Raw genomic sequence first — 24620 nt, forward strand, 5'->3', positions numbered from 1 at the left:
AATAGATTCCAATGCCAGAAGGGACCCACTGTGATCATCTAGTCTGACCAGCACAACACAGCCCGTAGAACTTCCCCAAAATAATTCCTAGAACACGTCTTTTAGAGAGACGTCAAGCCTTGATTTAAAAATAGCCCATGGTGGAGAATCCACCCTGACCCTTGGTAAATGTATGCCTTATTTCCAGTCTGAATTTTGTCTCACTTCAAGTTCCAGCCATTGAATCATGGTGTACCTTTCTGTATCTGACTGAAGAGCCCATTATCAAAGATTTGTTTCCCATGCAGGTATTTAGAGATGGTAATCAAGTCCCCTTTAACCTGCTCTTTGTTAAGATAAATAGTGATAGGCTCCAGGAGCTCAATCTATAAGGCAGGTTTTCTAATCATTCTTGTGGCTCTTCTCTGAACTCTCTCCAATTTAGCAACACCCTTCTTCAACTGTTGACAACAGAACTGGACACAATATTCCAGCAGTGGTTGCACCAGTGCCAAACACAGACATAAAAACCCACCTACTCCGACTCAAGATTCCTCTGTTTATGCATCCAAAGATAGTATTAACCCTTTTGAGCATAACGTCTCCCTGGGAACTCCTGTTCCACCACCGCGAGGGACAGAACTTTGGGTTCCCAGGAGGACTTGAGGGTTAATTTTCTATTCTGGCTTTGGGAGACTAATGAAAGAAGAAAGAGAAGCTAAATCACACTGGTCCAAGTTAAGTGTTCCTACTCCATTCCTGTGGGGATAGCATAGGGTGGAGAGTCCTCTGAGCACTTCCCACAGCCAGTCCTGCTACACCATTCCCTAGACCAACTCTCTGCTGGGAAAGGCTGATGTCCTAGTTGTCTGGCAGCCAACTTCTTGAAAGCTGAAAGGGAAGAGGTGGATGTGCAGATGAAAGAAGACATCATAAAAGGGAGCACCATATTATTGGCAATTGGGATTTCTTTCCAAGTTTCACTCACTCACACACATGCGCAATGATCCTAGGCAGTCAGGAAAAAGGAGTTTTTAAACTGTACTTGTAACAAAATTATTCGGTTTTTGTGGCCTCTGATCTGAAAGGTCAGAGCCTAGACTCCAACATATAAAACGAAAGGGATTACATGAAGTAGAAGTGGCACTCTTTACCAGAGAAAACTTTAGGCATTTGTAGCCAGTGACTGCGGTTTCAATTGTAACTTAACAAACAGTTAGGGCAAGGCTGCTGTAATTCCCAGACTGGACACTAGGTTTCACTCTTGCAGTTGGTATCCTCTGGTGAGAAAAAGGTGTTTATTTACATGTCTTTGGAAAGCTGCACTTTTAATCATTTTTGCAAGTCAGTTATGAAACTCTTCCTATATAAAGGTAATGTTCTGAGACACCCCCTCCAGATTCCTGACCAGGCACTTGGTACTTCCACAGGAGCTTCCTCCCACACAGAACCCAGACCAGATTTCACACAGAGCCTAGTGCAAGCAGGAGCAGGATTTAAACTCCTCATACTGAAAACATGAGCAAAAAAGCTCCATTCAGGCACATGCTATCAAGGCTCAGTGCCTTGACTTAAAGTGCTCCCCAGTAACATGGAATTCACACAGTCTATTCCTTATCCTTTTCCACAACCGAGATCCTTACTACATTTTCCCTTATAGCAAAAGCCACATTCCTAGGGTCCAGCTAGAAAGCTTGCCCTTCCATTAACAGGAGCCCCTGAAATCTTTTGAAGGTCACATGACTGCAAAACAAGGAGTGCTTTATTTCTTGCCGTCCAAGAAGCTATCCAGCATCTCTAGAAGCAAAGCTCACAATGCATATGGTGTGCGCATTTAGTACCAACACCTTCTCTTTGTTATTCTCTTCTTGAATCTCCATTCAAATAGTCATTTCCTTATATATCTTCCTACGCTCCCTAAAGTTACATCTGTGGAGATGGCAGCAGCACAGAACTTTCAAGGTGTGCTAGGGGGAGGAAACCTTCCTCCTACCAGCCACATAGTGAGAATAGCATCTGTGGCCTTAGAACATATTCTCAATAGATCACTTCCGTGGTTCCTAGTCTTTAGCGCCTCTGTCTCCAGTCTGGCTTTTGTGGACAATTTAAATGCCACTGACTGCCTTGTATTACTCCTGTGTGATGAACATTTTCTCGTGAACACCCATTATCCTCGGCCACATGGGGAGCGAGGTCACAGAGAGGACATAAATACCTGGTGGGTTAAAACACTTTGCCTTGAAAGCTCCATGCCTTAGTGCACAGTAGCATCAGTTTCCTCATGTAACCACAGCTTATCAGGTGTCATTCACAAGGTGCCTCCAGCCGTCCCTTGGCAAGCAAAAGTGTGAGGGAGGGATGTAGTCACCACTGCTAATCTCAGCAGTAGCAGTCAGTTTCATTATGAGGTCTCACATATATTCTGTCATCTGCCCATTAAATCGCCTTCCAGACTTCAAAGGGAGGCAGGGTATTCAATTACTGTAGTTCCTTGGTTTTACAAGAACTTGCTGACAAAGTCTATAACCTGGTATTCCCCAGGTGCTCAGGATCTCACTCAGACAATCCCTGCCATATTTGCCACTTGGTTCTTCTCACCTTCGATTGTTATTAGTAATTATATCTAGCTCTTAGATAGCACTTTTCTTCGGGAGAGCTCAAAACATTCTACACAGGAGATGAGGATCATTATCACCCTTTTACAGATGGGAAACTGAGGCACGGGGAACAGAAATGACTTGCCTAAGTTCACCCATCAGGCTGGTGGCGGGAAACCTGAGTTCTATTCCTGGCTCCGAGTCCCAATGGGGTGCTCAATGCCCTAACTGGAGACGGCTGTGAAACATTTTCCCTTGGAAAGCCAAACAGACTGGAGTCTAGTCTAAGATTACAACCCAGCCTAGGACTAATTTTAAACAAATAAGCTCCCCCAAAGTAGAGGCTTTGGGGTGCTGTGTTCTCTTTAAGGACATACACACAGAGATGGCAGCAGGAAGCTGGCTCATAAGGATAGGTTTCCTTGCCAGAATACAGAGGATGTACCATTGCAATGTGTTTTAATTCCAGGCAGTCCATGAACACACTGGAGCACTGGAACTTCTCCAGCCAGAGCCCTTTACAGCACTGGGATTCATTGCAGACAAACTTCCACCCAAAGCTCAGACCAAAACTTACAAGAGTCAAAGAAAGTTCAGAAATCGATAGTTCCCTCATTCACCTCTTATTTTTCAAATTTTTATGGCTCTGTAGTTCTGGATTCTGAAAGTACCAAAATGTCACAAGAATGAGCTGGAAATACCATGGAATAGTCTATTTTGAAAACTCAGGAAGCTGGACATATGATTAATCCAAACTTACTTCCCACGCCGAACACTAAGGTTGGCTAAGATTCCCTCTCTTTACTAGCAACACAATCATCTCCATTCTGCAATGGTTTAGTTTACCAGGGCTCCATTATGCAGGTTCCCCTGTTGATAGCTACATACTGGACAATATAAACTGAGGAACTGGCAACTGTTTACCACATATCTAAAGCACCTAGCCCAGTTTTAGGTGCTGAGTAGTCCCTGCTGGAATTCCATGGTTAATAGACAGAAAGAGATATGGTGGAGGTCAAGGTGAATGGGGACAACAGCATTGTGTGGGCTTGGAGTTTGTGCAAATGTTAATAGAACAGAACCTGCCCAGAGTCCTAACTGTTGGATTACGCTGATAATACTTGCTTGCTTGAATAACACATTTCCCAGCATTTCATAGAATCATAGAACTTAAGATTAGAAGGGACCATTATGATCATCTAGTCTGACCTCCCGCAAGATGCAGGCCACAAAAGCTGACCCACCCACTCCTGAAATAATTCTCTCCCTTGACTCAGCTGTTGAAGTCCCCAAATCCTGATTTAAAGACTTCAAGTAGCAGATAATCCTCCAGCAAGCGACCTCTGCCCCATGCTGCGGAGGAAGGCGAAAAACCTCCAGGGCCACTGCCAATCTACCGTGGAGGAAAATTCCTTCCCGACCCCAAATATGGCGATCAGCTGAACACCGAGCATGCGGGCAAGACTCTCCAGCCAGACACTCAGGAAAAAGACTTTCAATATCCCAACATTGACCCTTGGTACTGATTACCAGTGGTCCCACGTTATTGACCTATTGACTAAACCACGTTATCCTATCAAACCATTCCCTCCATAAACTTATCAAGCTTAATCTTAAAGCCAGAGAGGCCTCACTCTGGGTGGTGCTGTAGGAAGCTTTAGCCAAACACCTACTCAGGGCCACAGTACAGCCAGTTAACTCTTAAGGAACTGGGTTATCCACTTGAGGCAGAAACTGATTTCCAGGGTTTGGGCGGTTTGTAGGGGACACTAGGTAAGAAAGAAAAGGGAGGTCTCTGTGGCTGCTTGAAGGCACTGTGTTCAGAGTGGGACAAATAAATGCAGCGAGTCCCAACTGGCCTCATTCCCCTGTGACTTCTGGAATGAATCTTGTGTCCTGCTTCCTACACCCCTCCCATTCTACTGGTGGCTCCTGCCCCCTTCCCGAGACCAGGAATCAGCAAGAGGCTGGTGATGTTCATTAGCAGGAAACTTTCTGATAGTCCAGAACTGCACAGTGCAAACTCCAGAGCTGGCTGGAAAGCAAGGGAGACTGCTCCTCTTCTGATACTCACAAGGAATCTCACTTCCAAAAGACCAGGGGGTGTTAGAAAAACAGCAGTACCCAAGGAGACTACACTCATCCTCCGAGAACACTGAAGCTATTTATACCTTTAGTCCATGGGTCTCAAACTCAATTTACCTTAGGGCCAGTGCCAGTCCTCAAATTCTCCCCCAGTGGGCCAATGTCACTGAACATGGTGTTCAGAAAAGAAAATGTTTACATTGTCTTTTTTATTTTGAATTTCTTAGAAATAATAAACTGTCATACAACTTTATACAATTCTTGGCCAGTCAGAGAGTTTTTAGTGTTTGCCAGACACCTGGCAATGCTTCAGTTCTGTCAGTTTGTTGATGTTTGGCTTCAGTGACTGACAGTTGAAACCTTCAGGATTGCAGCAAGGTGTTCATCAGATAGTTGCATTTGGTATTTTGACTTGTTTATATTCATTGTGGAAAAAAGTGACGCTGCCTCTATGGCCTGGCAACGAATGATGCTGCCTCCATGGCTGACTCTGCCCAGTGACTAGTTGAGGGTATCTCTGTCCCTCTCCCCACAGCTAATAGGGAGCTGCAGGGGTGGCGGGCGGGGGGGAGGAGAACAACGAGACATTGCCGGCAGCATGTCTGAATGTGTCTCTCCTCCGTGGGCCGCAGTGGGGAGGTTCTCAGGCTGCAGATGGCCAGTGGGCCGGGACTTTGAGACTCCTGCTTTAGTCAGTGTCCGAAAGATTAGCTCCCATCATCATCATAGACTATTAAAGATGTGAGAGAGCTAGTCTTATCCAGTGGCCAATGCAACATTCTTCCCCTACATGCTGCTCTCCAGTACTCCATTCAGTCCAGTTTTAAACGACTCCCACTACTTCCCGCAAACAAAGTTTTAGATCTGTTAAGAGATGCCTGATACCATGTAGTGTTCAAGCATTTATGTCTCTTACCGTTCCCAGAAGGCACTGGGACTCCTGGATAGCACCATAGCATCCCAGGAACCCCACAAACATCATCACTGCACCAACAGCAATCAGGATGTAGATCCCTGCAAAAGGAGAGAGACGGGTAGGGCAAACATGTTAGTGAAGAGTCTTCACCAGAAACATTCTAGCATTTAACTAGACATTAGTTTGTAGTGGTAATGAAAATGGCCCATTTCCAACACTTGACAAGGAGATATAGGGAACTGTGGGTGGAGAAGGGGGGAGAAGATAAGCATGGGGAAATAGTTTTACTTTGTGTAATGGCCCATCCACTCCAGTCCCTTATATCTCCTTGTCAAGTGCTGGAAATGGGCCATTTTCGTTACCACTACAAACAGTTATTTTTCTATCCTGCTGATAATAGCTCACCTTAACTGATCACTCTCCTTATAATGTGTATGGTAACACCCATTGTTTCATGTTCCCTGTGTATATATGTATCTTCCTTCTGTATTTTCCACTACATGCATCCAATGAAGTGAGCTGTAGCCCACGAAATCTTATGCTACAATAAATTTGTTAGTCTCTAAGGTGCCACAAGAACTCCTGTTCTTTTTGTGGATACAGACTAACACAGCTGCTACTCTGAAACCGGTCATTAGGTCAGTGTGGAGCACTTTGGAAAATCCAATCCTCTCTGCAGTATTTATTTATTTCACTTTGGATTTTTGAGAACAAAAGAGATGGATATCCCAAGCTTTAAGCACCCTAATATGTTACTTAAACGAATCAGCAGCAATTATGCAATATAAAGCAGTAACTAAACTATGCTTCAGTAAGACATGCCGTTCAGTAAAACTCAGCCACCAGCATGGCTTTGTCAAGAACAAGTCATGCCACACCAACCTAATTTCCTTCTTTGACAGGGTTACTGGCCTAAAATAAATAAAAAAGGTAATAATTGGAGATATACCAATCTCCTAGAACTGGAAGGGACCTTGAAAGGTCATTGAGTCCAGCCCCCTCTGCCTTCACTAGCAGAACCAATTTTTTGCCCCAGATCCCTAAGTGGCCTCCCCCAAGGATTGAACTCACAACCCTGGGTTTAGTAGGCCAATGCTCAAACCACTGAGCTATCCCTCCCCCACCTAGTGGATGGTGGGGAAGCAGTACACACGATGCATCTTGATTTTAGTGATGCTGCTGAGATAGTCCCATAGTACATTCTTAAACTAAGAAAAATCTTGTCTAAATGAAATTACTAAAGGTGGATGCACAACTGGTTGAAAACCCTACTCAAAGAGTAGTTATCAATGATTCACTGGGAGGATGTACCTAGTATGGACTCTCAGAGGTCCGTCCTGGTCTCGTACTATTAAATATTTTAATTAATGACTTGGATAATGGAGTGGAGAGTATGCTTATAAAATCTGCTGATTGCAGATCTGGGAGGGCTTGCAAGCACTTTGGAGGACATGATTAGAATTAAAACGACCTTGAAAAATACAGAGAATTGGTCTGAAATCAACAAGATGAAATTAAATAAAGAGCAATGCAAAATACTTCATTTAGGAAGGGGAAAAAAAATCAAATGCACAACTATAAAATAGGGAATAACTCTTTAGGCGGTAGAACAGCTGAAAAGGATCTGGGGATTACAGCGGATCACAAAATAAATGAATCTGCAATGTGATGCAGTTGCAAAAAAGGCTTATATTTTGGGGTATATTAACAGGAATGTCATATGTAAGACACAGGAGACTATTGTCCTGCTTTATTCAGCATTGGTGAGGCCTCAGCTGGAGCACTGTGTCCAGTTCTGGGTGTCACACTTTAAGAAAGACGTGGATAAATTGGAGAGAGTTTAGAGGAGAGCAACGAAAATGATAAAAAGTTTAGAAAACCTGACCGATGAGAAATGGTTAACAAAACAGGGCATGTTTAGTCTTGGGGGTGGGGGGGGAGACGACTGAAGGGGGACCTGATAACAGTCTTCAAACATGTTAAGGGCTGTTATGATGAGGATGATGATTAATGTTCGCTATGTCCACTGAAGATAGGACAAGTAATCTGCTTAAATCAGCAGCAAGGAAGATTTAGGTTAGGAATTAGGAAAAAGCTTTCTAACTATAAGGATAGTTAAATACTGGAATATATTTCTGAGGTAGGCTATGGAATCCCTGTCACTGGAGATTTAAGAACAGGTTAGACAAACACCTGTCACGGATGGTCTTGGTCCTGCCTCATCACTGGGGATATGGACTAGATCAGTGGTTCTCAAACTTATTTGATCAAGACCCCCCCCCCCTCCAGTTTGTATATGTAATAGTTTAAACACACACACACACACACACTCTCTCTCTCTCTCTCTCTCTCTCTCTCTCGGGCACCCAGCCAGCAGCCACCGCTCTCTGGCTGGCCAGCTCTAACGGTAGAGCGGTGGCCGCTGGCCGGGTGCCCAACTCTGAAGGCAGTGCTGCCGGCTAGTAGCAGCACTGAGTAAGGGTGGCAATACCACACCATCCTGAATTCTCCACTGCTGCTGGCGACGATAATGCCTTCAGAGTTGGGTGCCTGACCAGCAGCCGCTGCTCTCCAGCCACCCAGCTCTGAAAGTGCGCAGTAAGTTTCCTCTCCCCTCCCCCAAAATACATTCCACACACCCTAGTTTGAGAACCTCTGGACTAGATGACTTCTTGGGGCCCCTTACAGTCTTACATTTTTATCATTCTATGGCAGAGATAATATTGTGGGAGCAGCCTGAATGTTTGGACTCTCCTAACTTTAAGAGTGTTTAATGTCCCATTGTTAATGATGCATTTATGTAACAGATGTTGCTATGTACAGCCACCAGCAATTGGAGGAAACCAGCTGCAAGGGAAACAAAGGCAACAAGGGTTGTACTGAGGCAGTCTGGCACAGAAGGAAGTTTCACTCCATGAAACCCAATGTGATTTGCAGTCAGTGACTCTGACTTCCTCATGGCAATGGGCTGGTAATGGTCACTGAAAGACAAAGTAATTAATTGTGGGAGGAAGCCAACTTTCTTCCCAACCACAACCTGTGAGCGTCAAGTATTCTGGTTACCATCAGAATCCACAGTGCTCACTCCTATAGTGTCAGCTTTGTAGTTCTTTAAGGATGGGGCTTTTAAGTTCTTTGATGTACGGTCTGTATTTATACAGCACCTTGCACAATGGGATCCTGGTCCATGACCGGGTCTCTATGTGCTACTGCGATAGAAACAACACTCTTTCAGTATCCCCTCCATCCTCTTTCCTCCACACCTGAGTACTCTGCATCCATCAGGCTGGTTGGGGCCCACTGAGAACTACCCCATTCCCCCACAACGAGGAAGACTTAGTGTGTTGCCCCTGAAGCGCTTCCAGGACCTGCCAACCCTGGTGGCAGTCTGCTTTACCCTCTAACACAGGGGGACACAGAAAAACTAAGACTTGTCAACTGGAGCAGGAGTCAGGAAGGGGCAAGAGCAACGCCTGGTGGCAAGAACGCTTGTGGCAGTTGTAAACCATGGAAGATTTGGGGCCAATAGTTAGAATTTTGTGAGTCTGAGAGTTTGTTCCAATTCAGACATCAGCTCAGCTGCCACAGGTCAAGTGGTGAACGATTCTTGCAAAGGGAGTAACAGACAGAGGGGATCACTAGCCACAGCAGATTGGTAGGAGGCCAATGAGATGGGAAAGTAGTGTCTTGGTGTGTGCATGGGGAGGAGGGTACATACAGAGGGGTGAGGGGAAGGCATTAACATAATCTTGTCAGATGAAGATTAGCAGGAGGCCAGGATACAACTCCACAGACACAGACTGATGACAGACTACCATTAAATCAGGAGAAGAGAGCTATCATGACAAATGGACACAGGGGATAAAGCTACACACAGCACACTAACTACCTTTGACAAAGTGAAGGGCTCTGGACTCCCCCTCATCCCTCTGCATGTGCTTTGACAACTCAGGTATTATTGAACTGGACTAATTGAAGGGACAGAGGGAAGGTTTTTAAAGACAGACAAGCTGACTGGAGAAATTCGGATCTCGCTAAATCCAGTCTCGCTGCCCTCAGAGTCAAAACTTCAATGGGGGAGGGGAAAAAAAAAGACCTTGCATCTCCCTTTGTAGAAAAAGCGGGGGAGCAGCTTGTGCTGTAGGCGATGTTAGATGTTTTTGTGGAGACAAACTCCACTAAATCCTTATATTAAGAGAATTGGAAATAAAGATGGATTAGAGGAGGAAGATGTGTCAATGAGGGGAGAAGGAAGGGAAGAGGGTAACTCTCCCATTAACAAAAATCCTAGCAAGTGTTGTGGGCATGCTGGGAGGGAATAACTGGGGGAGGTTTCTCGTTCATATACACTGGACTGTGGTCAAGGCAGTGTGTCATTCAGGACTAGAACTGAGTACTTTTTTTGACGAAGAGATTTGTTTTTGTCAAAAGAATACAATTTTTGGTGTTCTGCAACTTTTCACAAGTTTGTGTTGAATTCAATTAGGGTGACCAGATGTCCCATTTTTAAAGGGACAGTCCCATTTTTCGGGACTTTTTCTTATATAGGCGCCTATTACCCCTCTCCCCTTGTCCTGTTTTTTCCACAGTTGCTTTCTGGTCACCCTAAATTCAATGAATAGTTTTGGCTGAGGGGAAAACCCCACTTCTTTTAGAAGTCAACATGCTGGCATTTCAAAATTTGGCCAATTTTAAAAATATACGGGTGAAACAAACCCAAACATGGCCAAATCAAAACATGAAAGAGAAAAAAAAACCAAACCCAACAACAACAACAACAAAAAACCCTGCTTAAAAATTTGGCTTTGAGTTGTCAAACATTTCGGTCAATTTGAAATTATGTTTTTCAGGATTTTTGTTTGACAAAAAAAACCCCACCAACTGTTTTGGCTTGAAGCAAACTGGATTCCTTCCCCCACCCGCCACATGTTTCAGAATCAGTTCTGTCCCCAAACAAACAAAAAAATCCATTCAATTTGCTCAGCTCTGTTTGGGACAGAGTGCAGATGCAAAGCCAGGAGGAGAGTTCTCCCATTTTCAGTGGGAGCATGAGGGAGAATTCCCCCCACTCACAGAGATTTAAGGACTGGCCAGGGCAAACTCCTGGGTGTCTGCCAGAAGAAGCTTGTTGTGTGGCTGCTGCTCAGCACTCTCAGTCCTGCCCAGAAGCATGGGCAGACAGACAGACAGCAGGGACAGAACCTCTGCTTTCTCTGCCACTCTCCCTAAAGAGCTGTCTGTAGATAATGAAGTTGCCGCTAGGGTAGGAGGTTCCCTTTAGCATACTGATTATTTCCTTGAATGAAAAGGAGAATCTGAACGGGATGCCAGAGTCTGCCTGTAATGTACTCTAGGCCTAGTCCCTGAAAAAAGAAATACCCGAACTGGATTCTAGCCCACTGGAAAGGAATCTGGAATTGGATGCAGCCCCACTTCCAAATTCTGTATCAATTCATGGTAGGGGAGAAAATTCAGGCGCCGGAGAAGCTGGATTTTCAATACAACAGACCTCACGTCCTACTTGGAGCTTCCTAACTGAAGTCCAGAGGATGGAAGTTGTTCCTCAGAGGAAGTGAGGGCGGATAGCCTAGCGGGGAAAGCATTGGGATGGCTGGACTGCACTCCGAAAGCAACACAAAGACTGAAAGGCTTTTGGGACTCAAGCCAGTTTCTTTCTAAGACACAAACAAATGGCCTTTATTAGAGCCAGAGCAATGAAAGCTACTGGAAGCCAACAGAGTGGGATGCTTCTCTACAGTTTATTTAAACAACAACAAAAAAAATTATCAGACAATACACTCTTGTACCCTGGAGACTCCACAATGACCAAGTTAGCAGCTTTCCTGAGGGAAAGGCAGTGCCAAAAGTTCAAGAATCAAGCCACTGAGTCACTTGGGGGAGGAGGGGGGTGTCCTTGCATATTTTCCTCAAACCCAATCTGAGGGTCTGAAACCCATCTCAAAGGGGCCGGGGGAGAAAGGGTGGCCCTCCCTCCAGACCAGGGGCTATGCAGTCAAGGAAATTCCCTTTGCAGTGTGCTCTGCAGCCTGACCTGGAATGAACAGCCTTTCCTAAGGAAAGGGCTGACACATTAACAGTGTACCTATCCTGGCAGAAAATAGCAATAAAGTGGACACACTTAACCCTGGCCTCTCGGAGTGGGAAACACATGTACATTTTGAGCAGCACACTTCAAATCAGGCAGAATGCCCCTGTTCTACTAGGGCAACTCCCATTACTTTCAGGTCCCCTTCCCATATTTATTCTAGTCTCCCCATTCAGATATGGCAGAGATTGGGTTCTCATGTTTTGTCTTTACGGTTTCAGGTCGTGAACTCTTCATAACAGGGTTTGTATCCTATTGGAAGTTGTATAAAGCCCCACGCACCTTTATAGCGCTATACAGTACTGCAATACTAATAGCTACCGTTCAGCGTAAGCTACATTTAGATAATGGTTTTGTCTGCCTTTCACATTTAACTTCTCAGCATGGGTTCCGCCTTTTCCGTGATTAACAAAAATTATTAGTTCCTTACTTTCTTTTTGTTTTTTTAATTAAAGATTCTGATTAGAGATGTTTAGAACAAACAGAACCCCAGTGCCCAGAGCATTTTTTCCATTTGAAGTCTATAACCCTGTGAGAAGTCAGAGCTGCATTAGTAACAATAGCCAGCAAATAGCTCATTATTGTTTGCAATTTCAACCAATTCTCTACCCTCCGCTTCTAGGCATTATTCTGGCCCTTCCTAGCAGTAGCGTAGGATCCTAGGGCATAGTTCTCAGACAATATAGGAATTAGGACAGTGCAAAGAACCTAGACTGATTAGGCTACCAGCAGGATTTCCTCTCTGAAAGGAGGCTGGGTAGTGATGGTGGTGGGGAGATTGCAGAGCAGAACAGGAACCCCAAACCAACATTATCCATATAATGATTTGCTTGCACCGCTTAGGGAATCAAAGCCACACTGTAGCTCTAGCTTCTCTTCTCAGCTGCAGAAATGATACTGAGAAATTCAGAATCTAGTCTCTATGAGAACAAAGAGTACAGAACCAAAAAGTGGGCCTGATGTGGCTCTCCTGGACTGAGCTCCTCTAAGATTCCTGGGGCAGATGTGACGAGACATACCCTGGTATCTGAGGAATGTCTGAGAGGAAGTCATTCCAGATGTTGTTCTGGACAAGTTATCTCCCTTTCCTCCCCCCTAGTGGTGGGTGCTGTATAGGCCCAGAATGCTGTACCTCTTGCCGTCAGTGCAGCCTTTGCTGGATTCAGCTTTGCGATACACTCATGTCAGAGGGAAGAGATCTGCATCTCCCCAGCAGGGGCAGGATGACAGATACGACTCACTCTTCTTATGTTTGAACATAGGATTCCTCCTAACCTCACATAAGGGGACAACACAAACACGTCATCTGCCCTTTTCTATGCCCCCACCATCTGGTGAGGATTTTCAGATGCTTGCAAAGGCCTCTTCAGGCAAACAGCTGCACGACATGAGACACAGGACAAACAGTGCTTGGTGCGTGCAGGGAACAAACTAGTTTCAAGCCACAGAGACCACCCAAGGCTGCAACCACGTGGAAAGGCAGGACAGACTGGGACAAGGCTCTGGAATGGGTAATGAGATATAGCACTGTCAAGAGCAAAGGGCTCCTATGCAAGAAAGAATTTTTGGGGGTGGGGGTGTCAGTCTAGCTACTACTAGGCCCTTATCAGAAAGCACAACATATCTACAATGAAGCTGGGGGTGCAATTTCTAGCCTTGGTAGATACATCAGTGCTAGCTCTGATCTAGAAGTTAGAGCGCTGAAAACACAAGCGTAGCTGTGGCAGCGCGTATAGGTAGCTGCCTGCTTGTGTAAATACCTGGGGTCTCGGACAGTGTTATACTCTGGGCTGCTAACCTGTCCCCCTGGTCACGCTGCTGCAGCTAGACTTCTATTTTTAGTGCACAAGCTTGAGTGGAGCTAGCAGGGGTATGTCTACTTGAGCTGGAAGTTACACCTCCTGCTCCAGTGTAGATGCACCATAAAAGGTTGTCTCACCAGGTCAGATATGAGGCATGATGCTAGTTGTTTGAGGATGCCCAGTTAAACAGTCTATAGTTAAACAGACAACTCTGGTCTGCAGGGCTGTCAGTCAATCCAGCATCTTTTGTCTGCACTAAGCTCACTTTAAAAAGTGATGCCTTTTTTTTTTTAAATTGGCCTTGATGAAACACAGAGGAACCGAGGCCAGCACATTCCTGGTGGAATGACTCATGCACCTAGGGATCCTAGAACTAGAGGACCCTCCTTCCCTCCACCCAATAGCTCAGTCTTGCTCACACAAGCAAGCACTACAATGTGCAACATACTATGGGCTCTCTCAGTCAATGTCCTCTGCTCCCCTCCCCCACTCCTCCTTTTGATTCTCTCTCTCTCAGCAGCTTTAACTTGTTTAGCTAATGGAATACAGTCTCTTCCACCCAGGTTGCCATGGCAATGTTTCCAAAAAAACCCAGCACCAAGGCATTCTCCACAGGAAGCCTGGGACACATTCCAAGTCCTGTCTGCCCGAGTGCTCGCCCCTTCCCCTGGGGATGCCCTTTAAAAAGAGGGCAAGAACAGAGGCACTCTGGCATAGGAATTCCTGGCCAGGGTCCACACTTATTTACTCCCAAAGGAAAAAGGGAATTCTAGCCAGTCCTCGCTCCTTCCTCAGGACCAGCTCCCAGGGACCATCTGTCTAAGTCTTTTAGACATCTGCAATACCCCGAGGCGCCGGTTGGCGGTGCACACCCTGCCTTGCCGGGCGTACATCCTGCCTTGCCTCCTGCCACCGTGTTGCGTAGAGTAGAGGGACCTGGTTCGGGAAAGAGGCAAGGAAGGAGTCATCTCCACTTGTGGAGTATTGTATAAGTATTGTGGAGGAGCTGCACAACCAAGAGGCCCTGGGCTGAAGGCACTCCCTCATGTACAGAGGGAGGAAGAGAGCCCCATAGCAGTGGGCTAGGAGGAGTCCTGTTTGGAAGAACAAGAGGGCAACAGTAATATTTCCTTTAAAGCTAAGGGAAGGCACTACAGGGAGCAGGAACTCTCTTCACACACAAAGGAGGGGTAGCAGTACCAGTTTAGACAGAGGAAGAGACAGGGAGGGAGAGTCTCCATGTTATTTTTGTTGTGCTTCCCAGGGGAATTAGCCAAGCCAGCGACTCTTTCAATCTCTGGGTTATATTTGATTTGTGTTCTTCCATGGTGGTGTTGGGTGATGTTTTGCGACTCCCACTTTTTTGGGGGGGGGGTGTCTTTTCTATCCAATTCCACCACCATCAGCACGTCTGGCCCCTCCTCCTTCTCTTTTCCCTTTCCTGAGAGCAGAGCTGCTGCTGAGTGGTCACTAATGACTTCCAGATGCAGCAGCAGCAGCACAAGCCAGAGAGCAGAGCCCCAGAAACACTCCCAGGGATCCTGCATCAGAGGACGTGCAGGGAGAGATAAAAACAGTGCATACAGCCTGTTTGTGGGGAGGGATGAAGGGAGCGGGATGCACATTACCCACCTTCCTCATGAAAGGAAGAACAAAGCACCCACCCCAAATACTTCCCTAGCTCCCAACCCAGCCAGATTCCACACTCAGGTTTTTTCCATCCTGCCTCTTGGGTAGTGCAGAAAGAGGAAGAGGGTTTAAGCTTATTCCGTGAAGTGCATGCATAACAAAGAGGAGCCAGGAACATGGCCTGCGGCACCAGGACTAATGCACTGGCTGCACACCTCTATAATCAGGACAGATCATCATGCAAGCTTCACAGATGGAAGATCCAGTCTGAAAAACACCCACTGGACCAGTCTCTGCTGGCTAGAACTACAAAGCGGGCGGGTGTTGGTATATATTCTGAGGTTGTCCCCATTGTGGATGACGCCCAGATCCAGTCTGGAGGCTTAGCTGGTGCCTCAATACACAGCAGATTTTGAAATAAACAAACCAACAGCTTAAAAACAACGGGAGCTTTACATTAAGCAGCTGGCAGCCTCACAAAGCAGAAAGGACACAAACGACCCGTGCAACATCCCCAACGGCAGACACAACTGGTGGGAAAGGATCAGAGAAAAATAAAAGTGGTTCGAGAGGAATTAATGCCGGGCAGCTCTTAAGCAAAATGGATAAAGGAGCGGTTTAGGACTCCTCACTTTTGGAGAGCCTCTGTTATCTGCGCCTCCAATTTGAGAGCCTGAATTACTGCAGCTGTAGAGGGGATTCTAAAAGAAGCTACTAGTCTGATTGTACCTCCACTTCCTCCCTTCCAGCAGCGGGACTAGGGGGAAGCACTCCCAGCAGGATTCCATGCTCCTTCCTCCCTTAGCACTTGGAGCACTGAATGCCTGGTTCATCTTCAGACTGCTTGTGTAGTTATGCCACCTCTGAGAAAAAAGCCCTAAGTTCCTTCCCACCCATCCCCTTTTCCTGAAGTGACCAGCAGCTGCACAGATGCAAAAATAAAACATAAGAATGGCCACAGTGGGTCAGACCAACAGTCCATCTAGCCCAGTATCCAGTCTTCTGACATTGTCAGATGCTTCTGGTTGTCAGAGGTTTAGAGACACCAGAAGCATGGGGTTGTGTCACTGACCATCTTGGCTAGTAGCCAAGTATCCTCCAGGAACTCATCTAATTCTTTCTTTAACCCAGTTACACTTTTGGGCTTCATAACACCCCCAGCGATGAGTTTCACAGGTTGACTGTGTGTTGTGTGAAGAAGTTCTTCCTTGTATTTGTTTTAAACCTGCTACCTATTAATTTCATGAGGTGACGCCTCTTTCTTGTATTATGTGAAGGGGTAAATAACACTCCCTGTTCACTTTCTCCATTCTATTCACAGTTTAATAGGCATCCATCATAGCCCCACTTCGTAACCTCTTTTCTAAGATGAGCAGTCCCTGTCTTTTTAATCTCTCCTCATATGGAAGCTGTTCCATACCCTCATTTTTGTTACCCTTCTCCATACATTTTCTAATCCTAATATGCACCGTTTTTGAGATGGGGCAACCAGAACTGCATGCAGTATTCAAGGGGTGGTCATACCAGGGACTCATATTGTGGCGTTATATTTTCTTTTAATATCTATCCCTTTCCTAATGGTTCCTAACATTGTTAGCTTTTTTGACTGCCACTGCACATTGAGCGGATGTTTTCAGAGAACTATCCATGATGACTGTAAGATCACTTTCTTGAGTGGTAACAGCTAATTTAGACCCCATCATTTTATATGTATAGTTGGGATTATGTTTCCCGAGTTGCATTACTTTGCAATTACCAACATTGAATTTCATTGGCCATTTTGTTGCCCAATCACCCAGTTTAGTGAGAGCCCTTTGTGACTCTTCACAGTCAGTTTTGGACTGAACTCTCGAGTAATTCTGCATCATCTGCAGGTTTTGCCACCTTACTGTTCACCCCCTTTTCCAGATAATTTATCAATACGTTGAAGGAATGCCCAAGGATATTTACCTCTCTCCACTTTGAAAACAGACCATTTATTCCTACCCTTTGCTTCCTACCTTTTAACCAGTTACTGATAAATGAGAATACTGTCCCTCTTATCTCATGACTGTTTACTTTGCTTAAGAGCCTTTGGTGAGGGACCTTGTCAAAGGGTTTTTGAAAGTCCAAGTAAACTATATCCACTGGAACGCCCTTATCCACGTTTGTTGACTTGCAAAGAATTCTAATAGATGAGTGAGGCATTATTTCCCTTTACAAGAGCTGTGTCCATCTTCCCCAACGTATCACATTCATCTATGTGTAAAGATTTTGTTCTTTACCACAGTTTCAACCAATTTGCCCAGTATTGAAGTTAGGCTTACCAACCTGTAACTGCCAGGGTTGCCTCTGCAGCCTTATTTAAAAGGCTGTCTGCCAACAGGTTCCCTTTTATATTTCTAGCCCTGACCAGATTCAGCTAGATCTCTCTAAAAGCAGCAAAGAGTCCTGTGGCACCTTATAGACTAACAGACGTATTGGAGCATGAGCTTTCATCCACAAAAGCTCATGCTCCAATACAGCTGTTAGTCTATAAGGTGCCACAGGACTCTCTACTGCTTTTACAGATCCAGACTAACATGGCTACCCCCTTATACTAGATTTCTCTGATTATTAATTACTTGTCAGGATTCTTGTTTCCTCTTCTACTAGAATGAGAAGTACAGAGAGACTATAAAACAAAGTCTTGACACTCAGAAGTTTGACCTGTTTGATTTGGTCTGCCTGTCCCTCGTACACAACTAGAAATATCCCTATAGGTCTTCAGGCTGTAGCACTACTTCTATTAATACTTTGCTCTGACACTCAGGCGATACAAGTTGGCCATGTGGAGTGTTAAATGGATACATATCCAACACCCTAGGTTGTCAGTCTGAATCCAGCCCAGGTCAGTGCTGATGGAGTTATGTAGTGGCCAATGTGAAATTACTATTGTAGTTTCTGATCAGTATGAACTGTGTTCATTAGCATCCATACTGTGAGATTCCACAGAAAAACCAGCGACTGAACTAGTGAGGGAGGAAACATGCCCTGCTGCTAAATATGCCAAACTTTAGGCTAACATTTTCAAAAGAGGACTACTGATTTCTGGGTGCCCAACTTCACACACATTAAAAGGAGCTTGATTTTTCAGGTCCTTTTAAAGCTATCTCAAGTTGGGCACTCAAAAAAAATCAATAGTCACTTTTGAAAATGGGATAATCCCCAGGGCTTTTACAAGCACTAAATTCAACAAAATTCCAGAAGGTTCCTCTAGAACAAAATCAAAGTAGTGCAATATCTTGAAAGTTGCTGGTGTATGAGAAACCCATGGAAAGATTAATCTGGAAAAGCAACTTTCACTGATGCTAGAATCTGTGTCAGGCCCCTGAGAAATAATCAGCCAATGAGAATCATTCTCATGGTATAATGTGTTTAATATGCTGTTCCGTCAGATGCTCTGTCACTTTATAAGCTTGGAAAGTCTTGGGCTGGAGTTCTGTGGAAGGTGGTAGAAATTTCTTTCCGCCCTTTGAAGTCTATGTAAGCTCTTCTGAAGTTCGGTTATTTTATTTAGCCGCCTCTAGACTCTTACTGCAAATAATGCAATTGTGTGATCACATCACCATGAAAGTGTGATCTCATGAGGACATTTATTTGGTGCTGAAGACAGTCTTTGAAACTTGCAGGTTGCAGGGCAGTCCCATCATGAAGATGATGGGCAGCAAAAACCCCCTACATGAAACTAGAGCCACAGTGGTGATTGTAGGCACCCAGGTTTGTCCTTAAAGTGTTGCATCTCTGGGCTGGTGTAGAAAGCCTTTATATGAAACTGGTACCAGGGGCTTGGTTCTGCTTTTTTTTTGACCTGGTGTTTTATGGTTCAGTCACTAAAGCAGGGGTAGGCAACCTATGGCACGTGTGCCGAAGGCGGCATGCGAGCTGATTTTCAGTGGCACTCACACTTCCCGGGTCCTAGCCACTGGTCTGGGGGGCTCTGCATTTTAATTTAATTTTAAATGAAGCTTCTTCAACATTTTAAAAACCGTATTTATTTTACATACAACAATAGTTTAGTTATATATTATAGACGTATAGAAAGAGACCTTCTAAAAACGTTAAAATGTATTACTGGCATGCAAAACCTTAAATGAGAGTGAATAAATGAAGACTCGGCACACCGCTTCTGAAAGGTTGTCGACCCCTGCACTAAAGAGAAGAGAAAATACTTTGACTGCCTAGCAATAAGCACGTGTTATTCTTAGCTATACTTGGCAGGAAGCAGTATTATATTCTGACAAGGGTTTCTAAGCCTAGAGGAGGGTGTGGAATTTGCCTAGGCATACCTAGTACATCTCATGCCAGACAGTGTCACATGATTTTACATGGACAGGCATCCTTAGACTAATATACTGAGGAACTGCAGCCTAATACAGCAACAGTCTAGAGTACACTGGCTGATGGGGTCAGGGAAGAGAGTAATAGTAAGAAGTGAGAAGGAACACAATTTTCATACCAGAACATTGTATCCTTTGCACTGGCCCAACCCCAGTGAAGAAATCGTCAGAGCGCAGGGCAGGGTGTTATTCGATCGCTTGCTATTAACAGGTGCATACAGATTTCCTATTTAGGATCTGCTGAGTTAGTGTGTTTCAAGAGCCATATGACTGCAGCATTCAATGGCAGTCTGATGAGAAACAGAAAAAATAAACCCAGGAGGGAGGAGGTGATGCAGAGTGCTCCCTGTTTTTCACGTGAAGGATAAAACGGCAACTACTGAAGGTCGTAGACAAGCACTGTAAAAGCAACATTACCAACTACCCCTGGAGAAGTCTGAAAGAGAGAAAATAAAAACCATGAGGGCGAGAGGGTGATCTAGTAAGCCAAAAACTTTGGACTTTAGCTAGACTCCAATCTAAGCTTTCCTTCATCCTGCCAAAGCCGGGACAAGATGTCTGTGACTCAGACGTTTGCATCCAATCAGCAGGACCAAAACACCTAGTGTTGCTGGGATCTGGGACTCCTTGATGTCAGTGCTCTTTCAGCAGAACCAGCCCGCCACTGGTAATGGATTCGTCATGCGGGGCTAGATAAGTTGCTAACATTCTTATGTCGTCCACCTCTCCCATCCCAGCACCTACCTTGGAACATCCTGCACCCAAACACATGCCGACAGCATGCCTAGAGTTACTGTGCTCAGCTGCTAAATATCTCAGCCCGCTCCACTGATGCAACCTAGGGCCAAGACCATTCCTGTGAGAATCACGGGGCAAGAAGGATCTCAGCACCCAGCAAACTGACACAATAGAGTCTTTCCTTTTACATCATGAGCTGCCTTTCCCATAGATTAGGGAGAAGGTCAGGTAAACCTCTAGTCAAAGTGTTTGGACTGTCTCACAGGTAGGAAGTATCAAACCAGAAAGATGTAGGTGCTCAATACAGATTTCCTAGTAGAATTTAAGGGGTTAATGAGTAATATGGCACCCTCCTTAACCCTGTTTTCCAGGGGAAACAGCAATCCAAGAAAACAAAAGGCCAAATTCTACCATCTGCTTCATCAGTACAATCCCCATTGACTATCTACAATGGGGGCTGCTTGGATGGGACCTTGAGCAGAATTTGAACCAGAGGTTTGAGAAGGAAAATTAGCAACTGAACCCCTCCCCCCCTCAAAAAAAATGCTTGGGATGATTGGAGTAAGGAGATAAATAGGGGAAAGTGCTGAATGGGGGAAAGAGATAACACAGGGAGGAGAAGCATCAGACAGAGACAGCTGAATGAAACTCAGTGAGGTTACAGAACTAGCCTTCCTAGAAATGCTTCCATTTTACATGCAGAAGGTGACAAAAGAGAGTGACTCTTTACATTAAAAATAAAAGTGATCTGGCAAGATCCTGATATCCTCTTACAAGCTAGCCAACAGCTTGGGAGAGCCAACCATAGCAGCGCTGCCCCACACAGCATGTGGTAATAGCAAGCAGCCCACTGTGAATGCAGAAAGTCATCAGTGTCTCAGTTTAGCCTCTCCACAGCACTTAACCAGCGCCAAGCCCCTAAGGGGGCACCAAGCATCTAGTTCCCTCCACCCCCTCTCTGAAGGTGCACTGGATACTTGAGATAGCTCAGTTCCCCACAGCACACACAGGCCATTCCTCCCCTGAAGGTGTGACTCATCCTCTGTACTTTGAGCCTCTTGCCTCTCCCCCCACAAGCCTGCTGAAAAATGACTAAAGGCTCACAGCCTCTGCGGACAGTTCTTCTCCAGGAGTGACCCCCTCACTTTCCCTTCCTTTACATTTCTTTCCCCTGCAAGCTCCCAGCACCTTCGCTTCACCACCTGCATCATTACATTCCCTGATGGGATTGAAGGAGGAGAGGAAACGTGTGCTTTGGCAGCCAGGATTACAAGATTACAACCTGGGGGCCTGACCCTACAAACCCTTCCTCCTGTGAGTGGTCCCATTGCCCTCAGTGGAACGACTTGTACAGCACACCATGAAATATTTGCAGGATAGGGCTTCTAGCTTTACTCAGCTGGATTAAGTCAGCCAAGTAGGACCGAGCTCCCATTACACTCATTTGGGCCTAAACAATGAGCCCTGTGTCAGCTAACCCCTCTAGAGCCCGAGCAGCCGTCTGCCTCTGGTCCCATCCTTGCACTGCTGCCTCGCTAAAGTTTAGGCAGGGAAGCTGGAACATGCTATCACTCTAGTACTTACAGCTTACGCAACTGGGGACTCCCTGGCTTGAAGTGGTTTCCATCATATACAGGGTTTACAGTTTGGTTCAGCACACCCACTACACAAATTGTTCCAGCACCCCTGCCATTACGTTACCATTCACAGTCTCTAGGCCAAAGTGGAGAGATGAAAGAGTGTCTCCCAATGAAGTTCTTTATCCAGAAGCACTGGTAACTAGTTTGGTCACACTTTGAATAAAGGAAGCAGCAAAGAATCCTGTGGCACCTTATAGACTAACAGACGTTTTGCAGCATGAGCTTTCGTGGGTGAATACCCACTTCTTCGGATGCAAGAAGAAGTGGGTATTCACCCACGAAAGCTCATGCTGCAAAACATCTGTTAGTCTATAAGGTGCCACAGGATTCTTTGCTGCTTCTACAGAACCAGACTAACACGGCTACCCCTCTGATATTTGAATAAAGGGTTAGTAGATATTTTAATCAATGGTTAATCCATTGTTAGAGAGTTTGACAGGTCAACAGGTTGCTTATAAAAAGTATGTATCTATACTAGGGCTGTTGATTAATCACAGTTAACGAATGAGATTAATTTTTTGAGTTAATCGTGATTAAAAAATTAGTCATGATTAATCAATTTTAATCACACAGTTAAACAGAATACCAATTGAAATTTATTAAATATTTTGGATTTTTTCTACATTTTCAAATATTTTGATTAAATTACAAACACAGAATACAAAGTGTACAGTGCTCACTTTAGATTTATTACAAATATTTGCACTGTAAAAATGATATAGTATTTTTAAATTCACCTCATAAAAGTACCGTAGTGCAATCTCTTTATTGTGAAAGTTAAATGCACAAATGTATTTTTTTTTGTTACGTAACTGCACTCAAAAACAAAGCAAAGCAATGTAAAACTTCAGAGCCTACAAGTCCAATCAGTTCTACTTCTTGTTCAGCCAATTGCTAAGAGAAATAAGTTTGTTTACATTTACAGGAGGTAATGCTGCCTGCTTCTTATTTATAATGTCACCAGAAAATGAGAACAGACATTCACATGGCACATTTGTAGCTAGCATTGCAAGGTATTACATGCCAGATATGCTAAACATTCATATGTCTCTTCATGTTTTAGCCACCGTTCCAGAGGACATGCTTCCATGCTGACGACGCTCATTAAAAAAATAATGCATTAATTAAATTTACGACTGAATTCCTTGGGGGAGAATTGTATGTTACCTGCTGTTTTAACTGCATTCTGCCATATATTTCATGTTATGACAGTCTCAGATGATGACCCAACAAGTTTTTCATTTTTAAGAACATTTTCACTGCAGATTTGACAAAATGCAAAGAAGGTACCAATGTGAAATTTCTGAAGACAGCTACAGCACCCAACCCAGGGTTTAAGAATCTGAAGTGCCTTCCAAAATCTGAGAGGGACAAAGTGTGGAGCATGCTTCCAGAAGTCTTAAAAGCGCAACACTCTGATGCAGAAACTATAGCACCCGAACCACCAAAAAGGTAAATCAACCTTGTGTTAGTGATGATGAAAATGAACATGCACCAGTTCACACTGCTTTGGATTGTTATCGAGCAGAACCAGTCATCCGCATGGACGCATGTCCTCTGGAATGGTGGTTGAAGCATAAAGGGACATATGAATCTTTAGCATATCTGGCACATAAATATCTTGTGACACCAGGTATAACAATGCCATACAAATGTCTGTTCTCACTTTCAGCATTGTAAATGCTGCCCACTTCTTGTTATCTCCTGCAAATGTAAACAAACTTGTTTGTCTGAGCGACTGGCTGTACAAGAAGTAGGACTGAGTGGACTTTCAAGGCGCTGAAGTTTTACATGGTTTTATTTTTGAATGCAGTTATTTTTTGTACATAATTCTACACTTGTAAGTTCAACTTTCATGATAAAGAGATTGCACTGCAGTACTTGTATTAGGTGAATTGAAAAATACTATTTCTTTTTTTTTTTACAGTGCAAATATTTGTAATAAAAATAAATATAAAGTAAGCACTGTACACTTTGTATTCTGTGTGGTAATTGAAATAAAAATATTTGAAAATGTAGAAAACATCCAAAAATATTTAAATAAATGGTTTTCTATTATTAACAGCACTATTAATTGCGATTAATTTTTTTAATTGCTTGAGTGTCCTAATCTCTACTAACCTCTACCAGTGTGTTTCTAACAACCTATGAACACATACTATGTCTGCAGTGTAGAGTGGGCATTTCAGATGCAATGGTGGCGTGCAGCAGGGTTTCTGATTTTGCAACTATCAATAAGGTGGAGGGAGGATGCATTTGGGAGCAAGCCAATTGCTCCTTCAAGATACAGGGGGAAATTTTCAAAAGGCAGAGAAGGCAATCAAGGCACCCAACTCCTACTGAAAGATAGTGGTATGCCTTTGAAAAATCTCACCGCTAGGAGATATTTGTGAAAGTGCATGTGTCTGTAGAAATCTCCCTATTAGAGAATATAATTATGAACAGGGTAGGTAGGTGCTCATGCAAACATTTCCCTACTAGAGGATGTGAGAGAGAAAGATCACCTTAACCTCCCACACCATTTTTATTCTCCAGAGAGGGATGGTATGAGTCTACCACCCTTTTTAAAAATGGCATCAGGTAAGGGCAAAACAGCCTTGGCATGCATGTGTATATGATGCATGAGCAGATTGTGTGCCCAGCTCTAATGCAAAGAAAGCACGCCTGTGCATACTGCCTTACTGCTCCACAGCAGAGGTAAACAACTGCTACACAGGAAGTGCCCCCCTGCCTTAAGCTGCTGAAAGACAACCTTGTTGTCTTTTGAAGA

At 44.5% G+C, this 24620-nt stretch overlaps 1 protein-coding gene across 1 annotated transcript in view; it reads right to left on the reverse strand.

The window, feature by feature from the left end:
- Nucleotides 1-24620, reverse strand: part of CD81 (CD81 molecule) — a 70805-nt gene that overhangs the window by 12487 nt on the left and 33698 nt on the right. Inside the window, exon 3 of the mRNA XM_045014138.1 lies at nt 5578-5675. Coding sequence (XP_044870073.1) covers nt 5578-5675 — 98 coding nt within the window. The remainder of the gene's footprint in view (nt 1-5577; nt 5676-24620) is intronic.

The sequence above is a fragment of the Mauremys mutica genome, chromosome 4, assembly GCF_020497125.1.
Source record: "Mauremys mutica isolate MM-2020 ecotype Southern chromosome 4, ASM2049712v1, whole genome shotgun sequence".
In the NCBI taxonomy this organism is placed as follows: domain Eukaryota; kingdom Metazoa; phylum Chordata; order Testudines; family Geoemydidae; genus Mauremys; species Mauremys mutica.